The 19,916-nt window shown below is 31.9% G+C and overlaps 1 protein-coding gene across 1 annotated transcript; it reads left to right on the top strand.

The window, feature by feature from the left end:
* Positions 1 to 1,066: 1,066 nt before the first annotated feature.
* Got2 (glutamate oxaloacetate transaminase 2) lies at positions 1,067 to 15,975 on the top strand. Its single transcript, XM_085955356.1, has 9 exons — positions 1,067 to 1,259; positions 4,566 to 4,722; positions 6,849 to 6,992; positions 7,975 to 8,181; positions 9,348 to 9,443; positions 9,951 to 10,101; positions 14,599 to 14,773; positions 15,263 to 15,413; positions 15,630 to 15,975. Exons 1-9 carry the CDS (start codon positions 1,174 to 1,176, stop codon positions 15,750 to 15,752), a joined length of 1,290 nt encoding a protein of 429 aa, XP_085811482.1. The 5' UTR covers positions 1,067 to 1,173; the 3' UTR covers positions 15,753 to 15,975.
* Positions 15,976 to 19,916: the final 3,941 nt, after the last annotated feature.

Raw genomic sequence — 19,916 nt, 5'->3', positions numbered from 1 at the left:
TACATGCCAAACGAATTAACACTATCAATATCCATATTGAGATACATTGTCAAATGAATTTGAGTGTATGGACTGTGTTATAGACATGCGAATTTATTTTGACAGCAGCTGTCAGTGGTAAATGGTAATACAGAAGGGGGCGTGTTCATAACAAAAGTAGTCTATGGTTAAGGATTCCTTAACTCTATACTCAGGATTGTCTATAGTTAAGTCATCCTTTTCGGCGACTTATCCTTAGGAACGAAATCTTAGAGCGGAATGCAGAAACATTTGTCATAACTAAAATTTCCTTAGCAGAAAACACTATGCAGAAACACTGTCCTTAGTTAAGATCATTTTTATTGAAAATAATACCATATTTAAAAATTCTCGTTAGGTAAATTAGGTAAATTATTTTATAATTGTTAAACGATGACAAAAATATGACAACTGCATTTTATAAATGCAATAACTATAAATACATATTAATATTTAATTATAATACTCTTATGTTTCCGTTATAAGTCATTATACGTGATTCCACAGGCACCACAAGATTTTTTTTTAACATGGTAACACTAGCATCAATTGTCATTCTTCATCTGGTATTTTGTATTTCTGCGGGCTGGCGTATAAAAATAAAATAATATTCTGCAAGTACATGCCAAACGAATTAACACTATCAATATCCATATTGAGATACATTGTTAAATGAATTTGAGTGTATGGACTGTGTTAGATACATGCGAATTTATTTTGACAGCAGCTGTCAGTGGTAAATGGAAATACAGAAGGGAGCGTGTTCATAACAAAAGTAGTTTATGGTTAAGGATTCCTTAACTCTATACTCAGGATTGTCTATAGTTAAGTCATGCTTTTCGGCGACTTATCCTTAGGAACGAAATCTTAGATTGTGCATTCCGCTCTAGGTATTTATATTATGGTACGGTTCTAATAATTAAAAAAAAAAGGCAACTCACATAATATCGATGTTTCAAATTTGAATGACAGTTCCGCAATGGGAATCATAATATGTAATTATATTATTTTTTTGCATATGGCAATTTATTTCAAAATAACCTTTTGACATTGAGCAGCTACGTGTTCCCGGTTACATACGTCATTTTTCACAGTATTTTTTTTACCGGTGTCCGGTAAATTTCAATTTCAGCAGGCTTCCGTAAAATTATCGAAATGGCTCAGTCTGTAAAGAATATCTCGAATTTGGCCCTAAAGTCTTATAAAACCAACCCTTTCAATGTTGTCATCAGCCGTGCCAGGTATAACACGTTTTAATAAATAAATAAAATCAAACTTGTTATAATAATGTCATTCAAATATTTTTACCGGGAATAAGTCTAGAGACGTTTCCAAGTGTTAGCACCATTATGTGGTGTGATAAAATTCGGATTTTAAAATATAAAACTTACACTATGATTACTATTTATATTAAAAACAAACTTTCGGTTGGTACCTACCTATTTAGGTACTTAAATGTTTTTTTGTAGATAGAAGAAAATATCTTTGTTTTTTTTTTAATAATAAAGTACTTAAGTACTAAACTTAAAATTAAATAATATCGTAAGTAGGTACCTACCTGTATTATGTAAAAACTATGGTAATAAAAATTTAAATCCCGGTTGCTTATTCATAACAATCATAACCATTATAGTTAATAAAAATTAAAGTTATTACTCTTAGAGAGGTAGGTACACAATAATTAGTCCATTGGGTCAGCTGAGTGACCTACGCATAGGGTTGTCTCGATTGTAACTATCTTTCACATTCCCATTTTGATGGTAAATGGTCTTAAGTAGTAATAATATGTAGGTAGAGTCTTCATTAAATAATTAGATTACATAACTAGAGCTGTGAATAAAAAAACAGAAGAAAGTGAACACATTAGCTTATCAAAACAATATGTAGAAACAATTTTCTAATATTGTATCTGCTTACAAAAGAAATTAATGAACATCGGTACACATTTTTTTCAATAACATTTTTGTAGATACCTACCTAGACTAGATGGAAAAGTCTATTCCCCGGAATCAATTTTCTGGTTAATCCAAGATGTCAATGAAAATATTCAAAACTATACAATAATCCTGATATTCTTGACTAATTTTACTGTTCATTTAAATGTTTACGGATTAGGTACAACCGCGCTGACAGAAATGAGTTACCTCTTCATAAAAATATAATATTACTAGGTGGTGAATCGCTTACCACTTATTAGTATAACTAACACAGATTCAAAATTTAATTCAAATCAATGGTGAAAAGTATTTTTCTCACACTATTATGCTTTGAATTTAACTTTGAAATGTTTTTTTCCATCCCTGTTAATCCGCTACCCAGTCAGTATAATGATCTTAAATGGAGGGTGAACTGTATTTGCGTCGTAAATAAATATCTAGGTCACTGAAAAACCCCTTAACATTCAACCATAATATCTTTTGAAATTAGAAAAATATGCTATTATTTCACATCACCCAATCGTTATTTCTTATTTGATTCTAATTGGACTATTTTAATTGAAACATAATAAATTGTAAAGGGATAGTAAAGTTGATGCTTCAAATAAAAATAAATCGGTGTGTGTACTTATGTATGTGCGTTAGAAGTTATACTTTGGCGTAACAAAACAAAAACAAAACTTGTGATAAACTAGATTCTTCGACTAGCTCTTAATTATCTTGTTAAATTACACACTCAAGAAAAAGGACTGCTTATTGGAACGCCGTTGGTTTATTTCTATACACTTTAACTTATATTACTAAATTATATAATTATTTGTCGTTGTTTTTATTTTTAAAGTAACAACTACCATTACGACGTTTAATAGTTTGTTTACGTAAGGAATTGCAAATGGCCAACAATAATAAATTCGCTGCCTAGGCAACGGAACAATTCTAAACTATAATATTATACTGTATAATTGTCACGATTGGAGTATCCTACTGTGGCGTAAATGTAGTGCGTTCGGCTGATAACCGAACAATCGGTGGTTCGAATCCAATTGAGCGTGTTTATTTTTGTGTGAAAAAATAAATTATGTGTTACATGTCACACGCCAAAAATACATTGATCTGATTTTGAAAACGCGCTTAAAGAAGTATAACTTTAAAAATATTGTCATTGTTTTTATATTCCAAATTCTAAATCTTTCCAACTTATTCCCATGTTTCCATATTCTATCTTAAATGTATTTTCACTGCCAGCCAATTTTTACTAGATGGACACTTTGTAGGCCATCTATTTTTGGAATAAGATAAATCCCTTAAAAAATATGAAATAGGAACAGAGAATGATAAATATTTGTGAAAACTTACCAAACCAATATGTTTCATGAGTTTATCGTGAATATTCTCACACAAACAGTAAGTTTATTCAGAAATTATGACATTTACAAGAACGCACGTGTTAACTCGTCCACGGCCTGACGCGACATACATGATTAGACGAATTAACTCGGCCCTTGCAGTGAACAGGTTAAGGATTGCAAACCCGCGTGGAATTTTCAAACTGGGGATTGGTATTTTTTCAATCCCGGGATTACAGAAACGCAAGTGATAATTTAGTTGTTTTTGTATTTCATCCACATAGCATGAATTTATGCTTATGAAAAAGATAGGTCCAAATATTGTCACATTTGGTAAAACCAAAGATGACAAATAAAATTGTATAGGTGCGATACATATTAATTCTGATATTAAAAATGTATCAATAAATCTACCAACTGCACTCTTCAAAGTTTCAATAACACTTTTTTACTTCTTTGGTTGACAAAAATATGCTTGATTTTCAGTTCAAATGTATTTGTTTGAATTCTGTTTTACTGTAAAAGAATATTTTCCATTATTTTCAGAAAAGGTAAGAAGTAGTTTCATCTGCCATTTACCACCACATATATCTTTGACAAATCTTTCTCATCGATGGCCACTACTAAGAATTTAAAATGTCACCTTTAAAATTTATTGAATAGAAATTATGACTCTTTCAAGCATCGACCGCGAGTATTTCATTAAAAGAATTAATTTTATTTCGTAATATTTTTATATTGTAATAAATTTTGTTTAAATAATTAAAATTAGTTTGATTGCAATATTGTGTTAGTACAAAAAACCTTTATTAGAAAGAATTGCATCTGGTTATTTTTTTTAGGTGTAATAATCACAACACCACAACAGGTTATGGGGCTTAATTATAGTAGTGTAGTAGTAGTGTAAAGTATAGTATTAACAGTGAACCAATCACAGAAACAACCGGGATTTTAAGAAAATCGCCTGTTTGTATTGTGACTTCATTGGGAATCAAACCCAGATGAGAAGCCAGTGCCGTACGCATTGGACTAACTACAAGAACTTTTGAAAACGTGATAAGCATTCTTATTGTGCCGCTAAAATTTTATAATTTTAATATTGTTCCATGATGTGAAAAAGGCTGGTAAGCATTATCCTATTGTATATTCCACGTTCGTTCCAAATACAATGTTAAATTATATTAACTATTTATATATTTTAAAGCAATGACAATAAATTGTGTAGCCAAGTAATGGATCTTAATGATCGTTTTTTTGTCTGTAGTTCGTGGTGGAGCCATGTTGAGATGGGACCACCTGATGCCATTTTGGGAGTAACGGAAGCCTACAAAAAAGACACCAACACGAAGAAGATCAATCTTGGAGTTGGTGCGTACCGCGACGATAATGGCAAACCCTTTGTACTCCCCAGCGTTAAGAAGGTATTATAGTAATCTTATTAAAATAGGTTTCATCGGAAATTTCTATGATTAATCACATTTTAATTACAGGGGTATATAGTAAGACATTAATGGTTTTATTAAACTATGCGGTTACATGTAAATTGTATATATAAAGTTTGCCGTATTACAGTTCACTGTGAGCTGTTGTACTGGAAACAGTTGGACGTATAGTATTGAGATCAAGAAGTGACACTTTGTTCATGGAGCATTTCAAAAACACCTACTTGCTAAAATACTTTTGAATTATTCAGAATTCTATATACATATAATATACTGAATTACCTACCTATTTTCTACTATCTTTCCCTTGTATTCCTGTGCTTTTTATGTATATTTTGTGTTTTAATTAGAGATGAAATTGATCTCAATGCCATTCGGCCATCTGTTTGCGATACAACAGCTCACACTGAATTTATACTGTCATGCAACTATGAATTTGTCTAATTTAAATGAACAGAAAATATAAAAATCTATTTTGACAATATAATTGTATCATCAGGAGTTTTAACGAGTCAACAATGATATTTTTGTTTGGGACAGTCGAGTTATAATTTAATACGACATTGATCGGTGGTAAAAAAATAAATATGCAAAAGCCCTTATAATTAGTGGATCTGAGTTTGAATCCAACATTTATTTGTTCAATTAATATGAATTCTTTGGATTCTGGGGCATGGATGTTTATAATGTCCGTTCTTCTATAACTTTCTATTGAACCCCAATTTCTAATTATAATTAAATTTTGAAGAAAAATCATAAATTCATTCCTTCTACAAGTTAAAATATGATTAGTCCCCACAGCAAACAATATATTAGATATGCATCGAGTTCAAGTGATAACCACTTATCTCCTGCATTATTATGTAATAACAGACTTGTTCTGTTCATCACTTTCATAACCAATTTAACTGTTGATCATCAATGTAGTTGCTATCCTGTGGCCATGCCATTAATAAATATGTGAGTAGGTATGTGGGGCGTGGTATACCTTAAACTTAATGTAAAGTAAGTGGTAAAAAAGGTGGACAAATTACATAATTTATTGACTTTTGGTAAATAAGGATTTATGCTATAATACATAAAACATAAATTTAAAACACCTACAGTGGAACCTCCATTTTAAGTGCCACATTTTTCCGCTATTTGCATGTAGTTTCTATAATCCCATTATATTTTAGTAAGTATATAATTCGTGGTTACATGTAGATTGTACGTAAAACATTTCACTGTGAGCTTTATTATCGGAAAGAGATGACCGTATACTATACGGTTTCCAATTTTATTAGATTCAATATGAACATTAATTCAATTTTCATAGCTGATTTTGGCAAAATTCATGAATTCAAGAATGAAAACCTAACCTAACCTAACAAATAATCCAGTATATCGGCTATTTTCAAAAGTTTTTTGCTGCTGGCTTCCTGTAAAGTGTAAACCGACAAGAACCGTGTTTTATTTAGACATGAATGTTATGTCAGTACTATACGACCCAAAGATGTTGAACGGTCTTTAATATACGGCCATATATTTCCGAAACAACATTTCACGGTGAAGTGTGATACGGCGAACTGCGTACGTACAAGTTTCCGGACATGATTATTCGTGGGGTTACTACCAAAAGTTGGTAAGTCTCTAAGTCGTGTTACGGAGTGATTGCAAGTGGAATGTTTGACATACCCTCTAAAATCAGGCAGAATAAGACTAACTATCTCATTATTATTAGTTTTAAAAATATCCTCCAATTTGGACTCTCTAATGAATAAAACACATCAATTTATGATACTTATCTATTGGTAAACAATTTATTATGATATTGTATTTTTCTAATGAAGAAAGTATAGAGTGATGTGCAATAGATATGTCCAATGATACTTAATTCTCTCGATATCAGATGATCGATCAAATTCTGAATGGCATTACAAATATCTTTCGTAATAGAAAACAAACATTATGATAATTCTTATCAGTAACATAATGATGTATTTTTGTCCACATATTATTATAAATAATGTATCTACCAACACAATATAATTATAACATGTTTAGTAAGAACAACAAACTGAACATGTAATATTTTCAATTATGTCCTATTTTAACACCCGCAGGCTGAACAAAACATCCTGTCAAAATCACTGGACCATGAATACGCACCGATATCTGGATCAGCAGACTTTTGCAAGCACAGCATCTCTTTGGCACTCGGAGACGACAGTCAACAGGTGGCTGATGGTGTTACATCAACTGTTCAAGTAGGTATACGTTATACTTTATAAGACTAACTTCTACTACGTACTAACTAAACGAATTTTCAATCAGTTAACAAATGTTTGTTTTTGATTCAATTACTGATTAGAATGATAAAACATTATAAATTAGCTGAATGCAGAAATACTCTAACTCACATTTGAAATATTTCAGAAGGGAGTTCTTTGAAACAGCCTACTTCAAATATTTATCATTTGTATAAATAAATGTATACATCATATTTTGGTAGGACTATTGATAATAATGATGCATAAAATATGTCTATATAAATAATAAATAACTTAAATAGGAAGATTCAAAGAATACTTCTGTAAAATATATTTCAAATGTGAGTTAGAATAGTTCTGCACTTAGTTCTTACTTCACGAATTTAGTTATTGCAATCTAACTGAATAATTTACCATTCCGTTGAATGGTGAATTTAGTCAGATTATCAGTTATACTGTGCATACTAGACTTTAAAAGGCGATTACTACCTCCATTTCGCATTTTTCAAGTATTTGATTGGAACTACTATTGAAAAATTTAAAATCTTGTTTTGACCCCAAAATAATGATATTAAACTAAGGTTAGTTTGTATTTAGTACATTAAAGTCATTACTATTTGACATATCATATATTTTCGTACTTCGTATATTTGCATCGGCGAATGTTTATAAATCTTTTATTAGTAGAGTGAGAATAATAATAATTTTTTTATCTTACCAAAAAGTAAAATATGTACAGGTTTTCTTCACAGTCCGATTAAGTTTTATCTCGGTGGAACCGCAGATCGATAGATCCTATATAATATTATTTAAACCTATTATTGAGCATGCTTGATTTTTAATAATATATAGTATTCTTTGTCTCAAATTTAGATCAATACGTAATATTATATTCATGTATGATATACAGATTTATTCTGAGAAAATATCTTGTTCTCGAAGATTCTATATTGTTATATTCTCTTGATTATTTTCTTAGGCAATTTCCGGAACCGGTGCTCTTCGAGTAGGATTTGCATTCCTCTCAGCCTTCCACACGCTCGACCGGGGAGTATACCTACCTTCACCCTCATGGGGAAATCACACACCCATCATCAAACATTCAGGACTCGTTCCAAAGGCATACAGGTATTACGACCCAAAGACTTGTGGATTTGACTTCAAGGGAGCAATGGAAGATATTAATGTAAGTATGAAAAACGTTTTTATCAACATCACAATATTTATACATAGATAAAATATTCAATGCATTTCTTATCATAATAATATTATGTCAAACTGATTTGTTGTATCTGTTGTTTTATTCTCATTGCCTTTAAGTTTATCTGATCAGTCAAATAAAAATAAAACAATTTTACTGGTAACAATAATTATGAGAGAAGTAAGTGAACTGTATGGAATAGGTCTGCAAGTAAAAGGGGTGCGGAGAGTGTAGACTGTAGAGTAATAGACGACGTTGGGTTGGCACTGGCCTTGTTGCTCCTGAAGACACCGATCATATACCCAGGATGTACACTTGTTATGAATGAAATGAATATCTGGTATTAGAGGTCGTACGTTGACTTAATTTTATTTCACACTTAAACAGTTATTGCTTGGTTTACGTTCTGCGTTACAATGTCTGAAGAAGGTGGACAGAATATTAATTGGCTCAAATACTTACTTCAGAGTTAGGTACATACCTATTCGACTGTGATAAATGAAAACACTGTAAATGCCAACAGGTAAAATATTCAGACAATGTTTTTCTAAATACTTAACTGTTTATGACCAAATTGTTACATAGAATAAATATTACATATACCCAATCAAATTAAAAAAAGCAAACCACCATTAATTTATCATTTCACAGTAAGTTGTTATCATAATAGATTGTTGGGTTGTCTTGTATTCGTCCTCCTCTTTTCCTCGACATTTCGGGCTCGTTGTCATAAACCTAACAATACAATCGAATACTAATAAAATAAAACACAATATTTAGTAGGTACTCTACTAAAACCATTATATTATCTTGGCTAAAATTTTATAGCGTCGTATGCAGTGTTATGGACTACAGCGGAGGTTAGGGGTGTAGATTTATACCTGAAAGTGCGGGGGGTCCGTAGTTCCCCAGATCACCGTTATGACATTCGTTGCCAAGATATAATGGTAAGGCTATAGTTCCATTTATAGCTCTAGTACTACATTTTGTGTTTTATTATATTAATAGAATGTATTTCCACCAAGAATTAACAGGCATATTCATGGCTACATTATTTTTGTATCAAAGTGTAAATGTGTCTAGAAATAATAAGACTATGATTTACTAAACGTGTTCTTCACTTGTTATTTTATCAATTTGATATCTTACAGCAAATGCCCACCGGCTCAATCATACTGCTTCACGCATGTGCGCATAATCCTACCGGAGTGGATCCCAGCGCAGAGCAGTGGGCGGAACTCTCTAACGTATGTATATTTCAATTATTTTATTATTAGTTACTCTTAACTGCTGGGATTCGACGCCTCACACGTATTATCATACTATCTTCTTTATGCGACCTGTAGCAATGGCTTCATTAAAAATAATTTAAAGCTACATATTCAAAGGTTGCGACAGCGCTAGGCGATAATGACACTACCACACTAAACAGATGCCCAAACCTGATGCGTCGAGTGACAAGGTCTGTCATCTCGACTCAAGTCAAACACAATAAAGAAAATAATATTTCATCTTGTAAAAATTACCAATGCAATCATTCTATAAATACCAATTATGACATATTCCATCATGGTTAATCCGTCACCCAGTTAACATGATATCGAGGATAAATAAATATGTTATATAATATGAAAGAAGTATTTATACTTGGTGGAATTTCTATCAAATATTGTACAATAAATTTATATAATTCCCCTAGGCACAGTCCAAACTGTTTGATTGGTAAGTATATAAACCGTTAAAATTTTCATCAGGTTATCAAGAAACGTAGGATATTCCCATTCTTCGATATGGCTTATCAAGGATTCGCCAGTGGAGATGTCGCCAAGGACGCCCAGGCAGTGAGAATGTTCCTCAAGGATGGACACCACATCGCCTTGGCACAGAGCTTTGCCAAGAACATGGGTATTGTATTAATTACATTTATAATGATTAAGTTAATGACAAAAAAAATCATTTTTAATCATGAGAAAGATATACAGGTGGCCCTCGACTTTCGTACAATTAGTTATTTCATACATTTCGTTGGTATTCAACTATCTCTTGACAAGTTTATAAAGAATACACCTGATTGTTAACACACCTCGTTAACTTTCTTTATTATACCAATTATTGATAAATAAATATTTTAAAGTACAGTTTTCGATGTTTTTTTTTGCTCTACTTTCGTACAGTCAACATTTGTACACATTTTCAGAAACAAATTACATATGAAAGTCGAGGGCCGTCTGTAATCTGAATATTTCTTAAGGCGAATACATTTTTGGAGTGTTGCCAAACTTATAAATACTCCTCCAGTTTTTAAATGTAGGTTTCCAGACCCGCTTGCTTCTATCTATTTTCAGCTGAATCGAAGAAACTGCAATTAAATTAGATTGTTTTAAATCTTAATGCAATTTTCTTCTGAAATGAATAAATTATCATTATTTATTCATTTTTGTTATCTGTATACACAAATAACTTGTTTGTATGGACAACACTTTTCTAACCGTTTTATCAGCTGTTTGCTTTGTTCTACTTATTTGTCAATAACAATTCATTTCATATCAGAGAGCAAGGTCAAATTAATTTACTATCGGGAGTTATTGTTAAGCAGAGTTTTTGTCATTGAGAATAAGTACTCAATTAAATTATCGATTGGGTTATTATTTTTAATCAATTTCAATTTTCAATGAAATAAATACATACATATCAAAATGAGATTTTCATTGAATACTCTAATATTATCGAATATCTACCTCTGTGTAAAATTCTTACACCCATAACTTTTCATATTACAACACCTGAATGACGGTTCCAGAAAGTTTTTAGTGTCGTTGAATTGGTAACCAAAGACACGTGTCCGGAAATTTGTACGTATGCAGTTCGCCGTATCACACTTCACCGTGAAATGTTGTATCGAAAATATATGGTCGTATATTAAAGACCGTCCAACCTCTTTGGGTCGTATAGTACTGAGATAAAATTCATGTCTAAATAAAACAAGGTTCTTGTCGGTTTACAAGAAAGAGAGCGGCAAACAAATTTATAATATAAAATAGCCGATATACTGGATTATTTGTTAAGTTAGGTTAGGTTTTCATTCTTGAATTCATGAATTTTGCCAAAATCGGCTGTAAAAACGGCACGGGTCCTACCTGGCTTCTTGTGAACCAACTTGTATCTAAAACACTTACAAAATACATAATAAAAACTACCAAAATACAAGGGAAAGACAGTAAAAATAGGTATGTAATTATATTAGAAATGCAGAACAACACGTATTTTTTTCATCTCGGTGCTATAGAGATGACTCGAATAGTATACAGTCATCTCTTTCTGATAAGATAGCTCACGATGAACTGTGCTACGGTGAAATGTAATATGTACAATTTACATGTAACCCCAAAGACAAACATGAAAATAGTCCGAACGTATTCATTGCATCCCTCAAACACCGATTTCATGACGCTATAATTTATGCTACTTACATAAAATTTTTGGTAACCAACTTCTTTTTTAATAGATATTAAAATAGAATAAATAAATTTGTATTATTTACACTCTAAAAAAACTCCATACATATTCCACATCATTCATGAAGAGAAATTAATGAACCTAAAGTGGCATTTAAATTGTGCTTGTAAAACACATTATTTGGCCGACTCTGAATCATACTAAATATCTAGGGGAAAGCAGGTAGGATTCGTACACAGGGAGCATTCGTACAGTGGCGATATCTTCACTATCCAATTCTTTGGCGTGCTCACGTTTGTGTGTAAGACTCCCGCTCATACGCATAGTGTAACCGCGGGGCAGGGCATCAGTGCGGCCAACAGCTTCGACGGAGCATGCCGATACGTGTTTTCGCTCTACGTAAGTATTTTTTGTATTCACTTTTGAACACGCTTAACTGTTATAAGTTTTGCACGAATGTTATAAGTGACTTAGTATAGTTTATGAAGTGATAACTTTGTTTAATATGTAAATAGTCATTTTAGGCTAACTATAGCGGTTATTTTTATTTTCAATTAATTTGTTGATTTCTCGGTTTGGGGTACCTACGTGCAGTTATGAGTGGGGTAGATTCGTACTGTACGAATGTTCCCCATTCCTAACTGCGTGGCAGTAGAAAGATTGTCCACCAGAAATATTATTGTTACAGAACCATGCCGCGAATATATGTGAAAAAGGGGACAGGAACAGGAGACGTTGATGAAGATGCAATGATGCAAGATGCAGCCGTTAGAATCCACGTAAGGTGGACAATCAACTTCTACAGCGGGCCAAGATGCCAATGTGCCAGAAACTCTACCTGCAGAAACAGAGATTACTCAACAAGATCTTTCATGGAGCTCAGCGCCAGTATCACCCTCCTTGCTATCACCTACAACTGCACCTGCATCTTCATCAACTGTAGGATTAATAACTCCAGAAATTATCCGGCCTTATCCCAGAGTGGACAAAAATGCGTTAAAAAGTCGAAGAAAGGAAAACTACCAGGAAAATCGAGAATATATACAGATACCCCTGAAAAAAATAGACTAGAAGAAATAGAAAAAGCAAAACAGTTGAAGAAGCAAGAGCAAGAGAGGAAACAAAGGGCTAAGGAGGTGAAGCGAGCATTACATTTACTGTCAGATACAAGAACCAAAACAAAGAGACAGAAGAAAACTTCAGGGACAACTAAACCAAAGAGGCAAAATAAAACTGTAAAGACTGATAGTCAGGATGAAACTGATCGTGAGGATGAGGCTAATATGAGTTTAAGAGAAAGTTCTTGTTCTCTCATCGAAGAGACGTCTGAAGGATCGGATACTGACAATGAAACTCCAGTTACGTCAGAGAACATCAAAGAAGAACGCTTTGTGATAGTAGAGTTTAAGAAAACAAAGACCGTTTAAATTATCTTGGGCAGGCGCTTAAAAAATATAGTCCCGTTGAATACAAAGTTTCATTTTTGAGGAAGAAGCCTCATACCTGGAAATTTGTCTTTCCCACTACCAAAGATGAAGGAACAGTTTACATATCAGATGTGGTATGTGTTTTCCCGCTATCAAAATCTGCTTTTACAGCAACAGCCCGGATAATATTTAGCTTCGAAAAAGACCGATCTATATATTATAATGTTGGATAGTACAACTATTAAATACGATTAAGACCTATTACTCTAATGGTTAATTTTATAATGTTGGTTTATTCGTTCCTTTATTAACAAAAAAATAAATAAAAGTGTTATGTTTTCATGACTAAGTAGTTATAAGCACTTTAAAAACAATAACTGTTAATTATTATTACATGAAGACTGATTCTGTGTTAGCTTTGATCTCAATACATGATTATATTACATTGAATAAATAGCATTTTCTTTGACTGTACGAAGGTTCCCCATTATGTACGAATGTGCCCCACACTATGTACGAAGCTACCCCACGTGTGGGGTAGTTTCGTACGTTTTCCATTTTTCAGAAAAGTTACCGTAGCTTCGCCATGCTGATTTGTATCTAAACTATACTTCACTATTATTAAAGCCAAATATATTTGATATATAACAGCATTGAAGTTATTTAAAAATATCTTACAGTTTTGTTTTTATACGGCTTAGAGTAAAAAGTGTACGAATCCTACCTGCTCTCCCCTACATGAAAAATTAGCTGTCATATTCCTAATGATTTATTTTGTGGTAATTGTGCCGCAGAGGTGGACACGAGCTTTTATATATTTTTTTTTACGAAAACAGTTTATTCCATGTAGACAATTATAATAAATACCTTTTTCTGCTGGCGCATCGGCTTTTCGATCCAATAATCGTTAATTGAAAATTTGAAATTTTCATATATTTTGATACACCATTATCACAAACTAAGATTATATGAGGTTGGGGTAGGTTAGATTATGTTAGGTTTGGTTTGGTCTAAAAAGAAAGTTGTAAAATCTCATGTCCACCTCTGTGGCACATTTACGAAGATTTAAAAAAAAAACTATAATTAATTGAAAATGTTTATAGTGTGTAAATATATTGAATTCTTTGTATCACAATAAATTTAATAGCGATTCCTGAAATTTTTTAGTATGATCGAATTTGTAACTATTATAAAGAAGTAAATATTTTTCTTGGTGGCATTGAATCCATTGTTTGCAAATATATGTAAACAATGACTGAGTATTGGCGCTTTTACTTACTTACATACTATTATTTGCGAGTTGACACAATTATTGTATAAGCTTGTAAAACAAATTCACAGCATTTTATGCGGCTCTGGTAAATAAATCTCAAAGATTATGAAATAATTAGCTTTAGTAGCCTTCATTTTCATATACTTATATCCTCCACTTTTATAGGAGAAGGATATTTTCAACAAAGTGTTATAATCTTTTATGATAATGTCTGAATTCTTATCTATATAATAATTGAAATTCAAGGACTGTACGGTGAACGAGCTGGAGCTTTCAGCTTGGTGACTGGCTCCCCCGAGGAAGCCAAGAGAACCCTCTCCCAAATCAAGATTCTCATCCGTCCCATGTACTCCAACCCACCTATTCATGGAGCCCGCCTCGTCACTGAAATCTTGGGCAATGCTGAGCTCAAGAAAATATGGTGAATTTTTAATTTTGTCGATCTGTCATAATCACATTTTTAACTGTGATACAACATTCCTTATTTAAAACTGGTATCAAAGTTGCCATATAGGTACGTATTATTATGATATGAAAAAACTCCCAAACTTTTTTTTTAATCAGCTTTGCGCAGCCACTTCTCATTAGTTTTAACTGGCCTGTCAAGTTTTTTATTATATGATTGGTATATTAGAGGTTTCTTTGTTTTTACGATTCATTCTGTTCTTTATAACTTAAAACATTTACCAAAAAAAAATTGTAAAAAATAATAGTACCTATTGTATACCTAATTCAAACTGAAAATTAATGACACAATATTTCTAGTTTTCCAAACAGCCTTCTAAACAAAATTTTTAAAATAAATACAATCGCAGTTTTGTATTTTCTGAAGATGTGGGGATCTCAATATTTTTCAATTTCATTGCATTGACCCATTTAATAACATATTATTTACTTTTTCTCAATTTAGGTTATCCGACGTGAAGCTGATGGCTGATAGAATTATTTCAATGCGTCAATCTCTGAAAGACAATCTCAAGAAAGAAGGAAGCCAAAAGGACTGGTCTCATATCACGGACCAGATTGGAATGTTCTGTTTCACGGGACTCAACAAAGATCAGGCAAGCAATGTTGAAACTACTATTAAGTGTCATAATTAACATTCATAATTTTATTCTACTTATAGGTGAAAAGCTAAATTATAACTGTATTTAAACACCAAGTTCACTACATGAGTTAAAAAAATATATTAAAAAGACATCCATTGTAATACTTTTACCTAAGATCTACTACAAAAGTGATTGTTTTATAAAGTTAATAGGTTACTCTTTTTTTAGGTTGAAAGAATCACAAAGGAATTCAGCATCTACTTGACCAAAGACGGACGTATTTCAGTCGCCGGTGTGACCAGCAAGAACGTCGAATACTTAGCCCACGCCATCTATCAAGTGACCAAGTAATCTGACACTTCCGTCCTATCTCCACCGTGCCCTTCGATGACTGATCGATATTCACACCTCAAACAATGGCGAGATTAATGATTCACAGGGTGAACAATTTATTCAATTAAGCGGATAGAGAGCTATTATGTCCACCGATTATTTAGTTTTTAAATGATAATACTCCAAAAATCATTAAACTGTCACATATTGTAACAGTCCTTCAAAAATCACACTGTATTATAAACTAAGTGCACTTTTCAAATATAAGTAATATATTATTCTTTAATATTTTCGGTATGTGTACTTTTAGTATTCATACGCAACTAGATTGGATCTAGCGTATGGTTACCTAGCATTTAAAATGCACAAAAATTACTTAAATACTTTTTTATTTTGTTTTTTTACTCCGCATTTCACAAGCATTTAAATAATATTTTTTTTATTGTATTTTTATATAAATTTCATACTATTATTTTTGAAAAACTTTTCTTCTTGCCATATTTTTATATCTACATACATATTTTGCCTTCTTTCCAGATGATATATTATAAAATATTTTTAAATAAAAGCATTTATTCCCAATGTGTGATTGTTTTCGTATTGTATAATAAATAATATATCCAAATAAAATATTAAACCCATAGTTCTCAATTTATAATCCTGAAAAGTCACTGTTATTAGGTGTGTACTGACTGAGCGAGCAGCCTCGCATGGTCGCGAAGTCGTCGGTTTATCGATACGCAAAGATGCTGCGCGCGGCTGCCTCGCATGACGATAATTTTTTTGGCGAGCTAGTCCGCAAGCTGCCTCGCGCAGCGATTTTCGTGAACGAAATGCCCGAGGCTGCTCGCTCTGTCAGTACTAGGGAATCGAATCCCGAGCCAAAATGTTTTGGGTTTCCGAGATTACAGCTTGACGATCCCGGGATTGGCATTTTTTAATAATATAATTAAGTATATCGTCGCTTAAGAAACAACACCGCGGAAGTCGATTAATTAAAATTTTCAGGGGCAAACAAAAACCGTCTCAAAAAATTGAAAATTGATACCTTTTAACCTTTTAAAAAAACATTTTTTTAACTAAACACAAAAAAAAATAAGTTAAAAGGTATCAATTTTCAATTTTTTGAGACGGTTTTTGTTTGCCCCTGAAAATTTAAATTAATTGACTTCCGCGGTGTTGTTTCTTAAGCGACAATATACAAATAACATTGATAAAATCGGTCAAAAATAAATCTAGTATAATTTACTCTAGCTAAGAAGACAGCTTAGGTGTAAATGGCTGAAACGTCTAACTAAATGTTTCTTGATTTATTTATTCTATTTCTCAAATTCACTTCATGGATTTTACCTGCATCGTACATATTATGTGAAATTTTTAAATTATATTAAACTATTTACAAATCTAAACGATTTTCATTTATAAAATTTCGTAAAATCAATATTGTGTTTAGTGTTTACATATTATGAGATTGTTTTTTTTGATAGTAAAGACTTAATGAATGGGTTAGCGAGACTTAAAATAGTAAAGTAAATGATGGTTTATGGCCTTTCCGCTTCATAAATCTAATTAGTCAGCCAAATATGAAACTATCGTAAAACATATTATGAGATCATGGTGGAATCACTTTGTTAAATGTGTGAAGCATTGTTTTTTCCCAATCTTTCTCATATAAATTGTATATAAAAATATATTGACAACACATGGGTACTAAATCAAACTTCATTCAAACTCAGTTTATTTCTAATGTAGTTATGTGTTATTAAAAGTATTTTTTCTGTTATATTTTATTTTCAATAAAAATTGATAAAAAAATCAATCCCGAAAGTTTCGGGAGTATATTTACCAATCCCGGGATTCAAATGTATCGAAAATGGATCAGGATCCCGAATCCGATTGGAATCCCTAGTCAGTAAGCGCCTATTGACTAATACTCTTACTACAATATACCATGATAGTTTTGAGGCTCCTATTTCCAAATATGTACTGATATGCCCACAATTCAATATTTCTGAGAAAACAACATTTTTGTGTGTCAACCCTAACCAGATGTATGCCACAAGCTCTACAAATCCGTGCATGCAAGGCCAACCATAGAAAATGAGTGTGTGTACACGCTGTACATTACACTCACTACACGATTATTAAAAAAAAAATTAATATATTGTACACAATATACTGCCATCTCTTGTAAACATAGTTTATGATATACTTTTTATATATTTCTAAATAATCATGTTTCTAAGGTTTTATTTATTTATAGAAATACATCAAAATATCGAAATACGTCATTCTAATACCTCCCAGATACTTCACCTACCAGTGCACTTAGTGGAAAAATATGACGCTTGCAATTTGAGACATTTTTTTAATAATGCATATTTAAATTCTAAAATTTCACTCCAAAAACAAGTGATAAATATGATATGTTGTATTCAGTCACTCAATTATTATCCGAGGAAGTTAACAGTCAGATGTGATATTTTTTAACACGGCCGCCATTGACTATGTTAACCACATGCTGTCAATTATCATTGAGTAACACATTTGGAATCAAGTAAAATGTGTTGTTATATAAACAATTAATTATTGTAGACAACAGCCTTGTTTATGGAATTGCTCTGAGTGATATCTGTGTTATTTTGGGGCAATAAAAATAACAGAAATGTAGTAACTATTTAGAATACCCCACTGGTAGCTGGAATGTTCACCTTAAATGATTAGTTTCAATGTTTGTTTTTTTTTTCATCAATAGAACAATATGCTCATTTTTATTAGTCAGTTAAACCTTAATCGTTGCATAAACAAAATAAAATTGGGCATGTGGCTTCGTTTTCGTGTATTTTTTTGATGGGTTGAAAAAGTTATAGATTATATTATTAGTGAAGTTACATGTAGAAAATATAATAATATGTAGCTTCATTAGACTTTGATCATATTACGTGGACTATCCATTAATCTATTGGAGATATGGTGGATTTTGCAGGATCACTTATAAAGGCACACCGATTACTAAAATTGATATAACTCATTTATTATTCATTTAATTCAAATAAATCCTTTAAAAATATTTATAGATATTGACACACTCACGGTGGCCGCGCGGCTTAAGCGTTGGGCTATAACACCATGGGTCCCAGGTTCGGGACACACGTATTGTTTTTCAATTTTTGTCTATCAGGGTATGGACCTAATAGGTTGAGCAAGTGGCTGACATCCATTTCTCGTAAAAAACAAAATCTGTTAATACAAACCTCTACTCTGTGGAGGCCAATATGATCCTATTAGGATCGGACATGGTCGAAAGAAGAATTATTATTTATTTTTATTGGAATCAAGAAACATGTCAAAAATTGTTTGTTTTTTTAACGTTTTCTATACATAATGGCAATGATAGAAGTAAATGATAAATAAAAAATATACTGAACTGGAGCTAAATATAATATTTTTCAATATATTTAGAAGATTGGAGGGTTATTATGTTTTTTACTCTTCACCTCATACCTACCGACTGAACTGATCACTATTTTTACAAATTTAAGTAAAAATAGGTTTTATAAATAAAATTCTTAAAAAATATATCGAACTCACATCACATAATGAAATGATAGCTATATCTATTATTAAATAAATTAAACTATAAAAAATCAAAGTATGATTAAAATGCAAATTTCAATCCTGGAGCATTGACAAAATTTAACACGTGTATGCGCATAATATTGTCATATTATTAAAAAATGGCCATACATTTTTAAAGCGCATGCGCACAGGTATGTGTCAACATGACTTCTAAAATAATAGAAGTGCCGATTTGATGAAATTGGTATTGACAAAAACAAGGTATGGATAGTGAAACAAATTAAGAAATATCCAGTGACTGTTCAATATAACAGCAGTATGTCGCACCGTGAGTGTAAAACTAAGGCATCTGCAAATTTTTCAATTTCGAGATTAAATGCAAAAGTTGTGAACTTGATAATGTAAAAGTGAAGTAACCCAAAGAACATGCAATATAATGTAGATATAAAGCAAATATTATGGTTTTCTTTTAGAAACTCTATTTCTCCTAACAAAACGAAGACTTCAAACCCTAATATATCCAAAATATTTTTTTTGCAGATGCCTTGGTTTTACACTCACGGTACGACGTATTCACAAGTAAATCAAAAACATTATTTATTT

The sequence above is a fragment of the Rhyacophila brunnea genome, unplaced genomic scaffold, assembly GCF_057557595.1.
Source record: "Rhyacophila brunnea isolate RB1 unplaced genomic scaffold, BYU_Rbru_1.0 scaffold_5, whole genome shotgun sequence".
NCBI classification, from domain to species: domain Eukaryota; kingdom Metazoa; phylum Arthropoda; class Insecta; order Trichoptera; family Rhyacophilidae; genus Rhyacophila; species Rhyacophila brunnea.
This window is presented reverse-complemented; position numbering and strand designations above follow the sequence as displayed.

Excerpts from the sequence above, each read along its gene's own strand:
- Got2 (XM_085955356.1), top strand. The coding sequence starts at position 1,174 with ATGGCTCAGTCTGTAAAGAATATCTCGAATTTGGCCCTAAAGTCTTAT. Across the intron at positions 6,993-7,974 it reads GTGTTACATCAACTGTTCAA|GCAATTTCCGGAACCGGTGC; the intron begins GTAGGTATACGT and ends TTATTTTCTTAG. Across the intron at positions 10,102-14,598 it reads GAGCTTTGCCAAGAACATGG|GACTGTACGGTGAACGAGCT; the intron begins GTATTGTATTAA and ends TTGAAATTCAAG.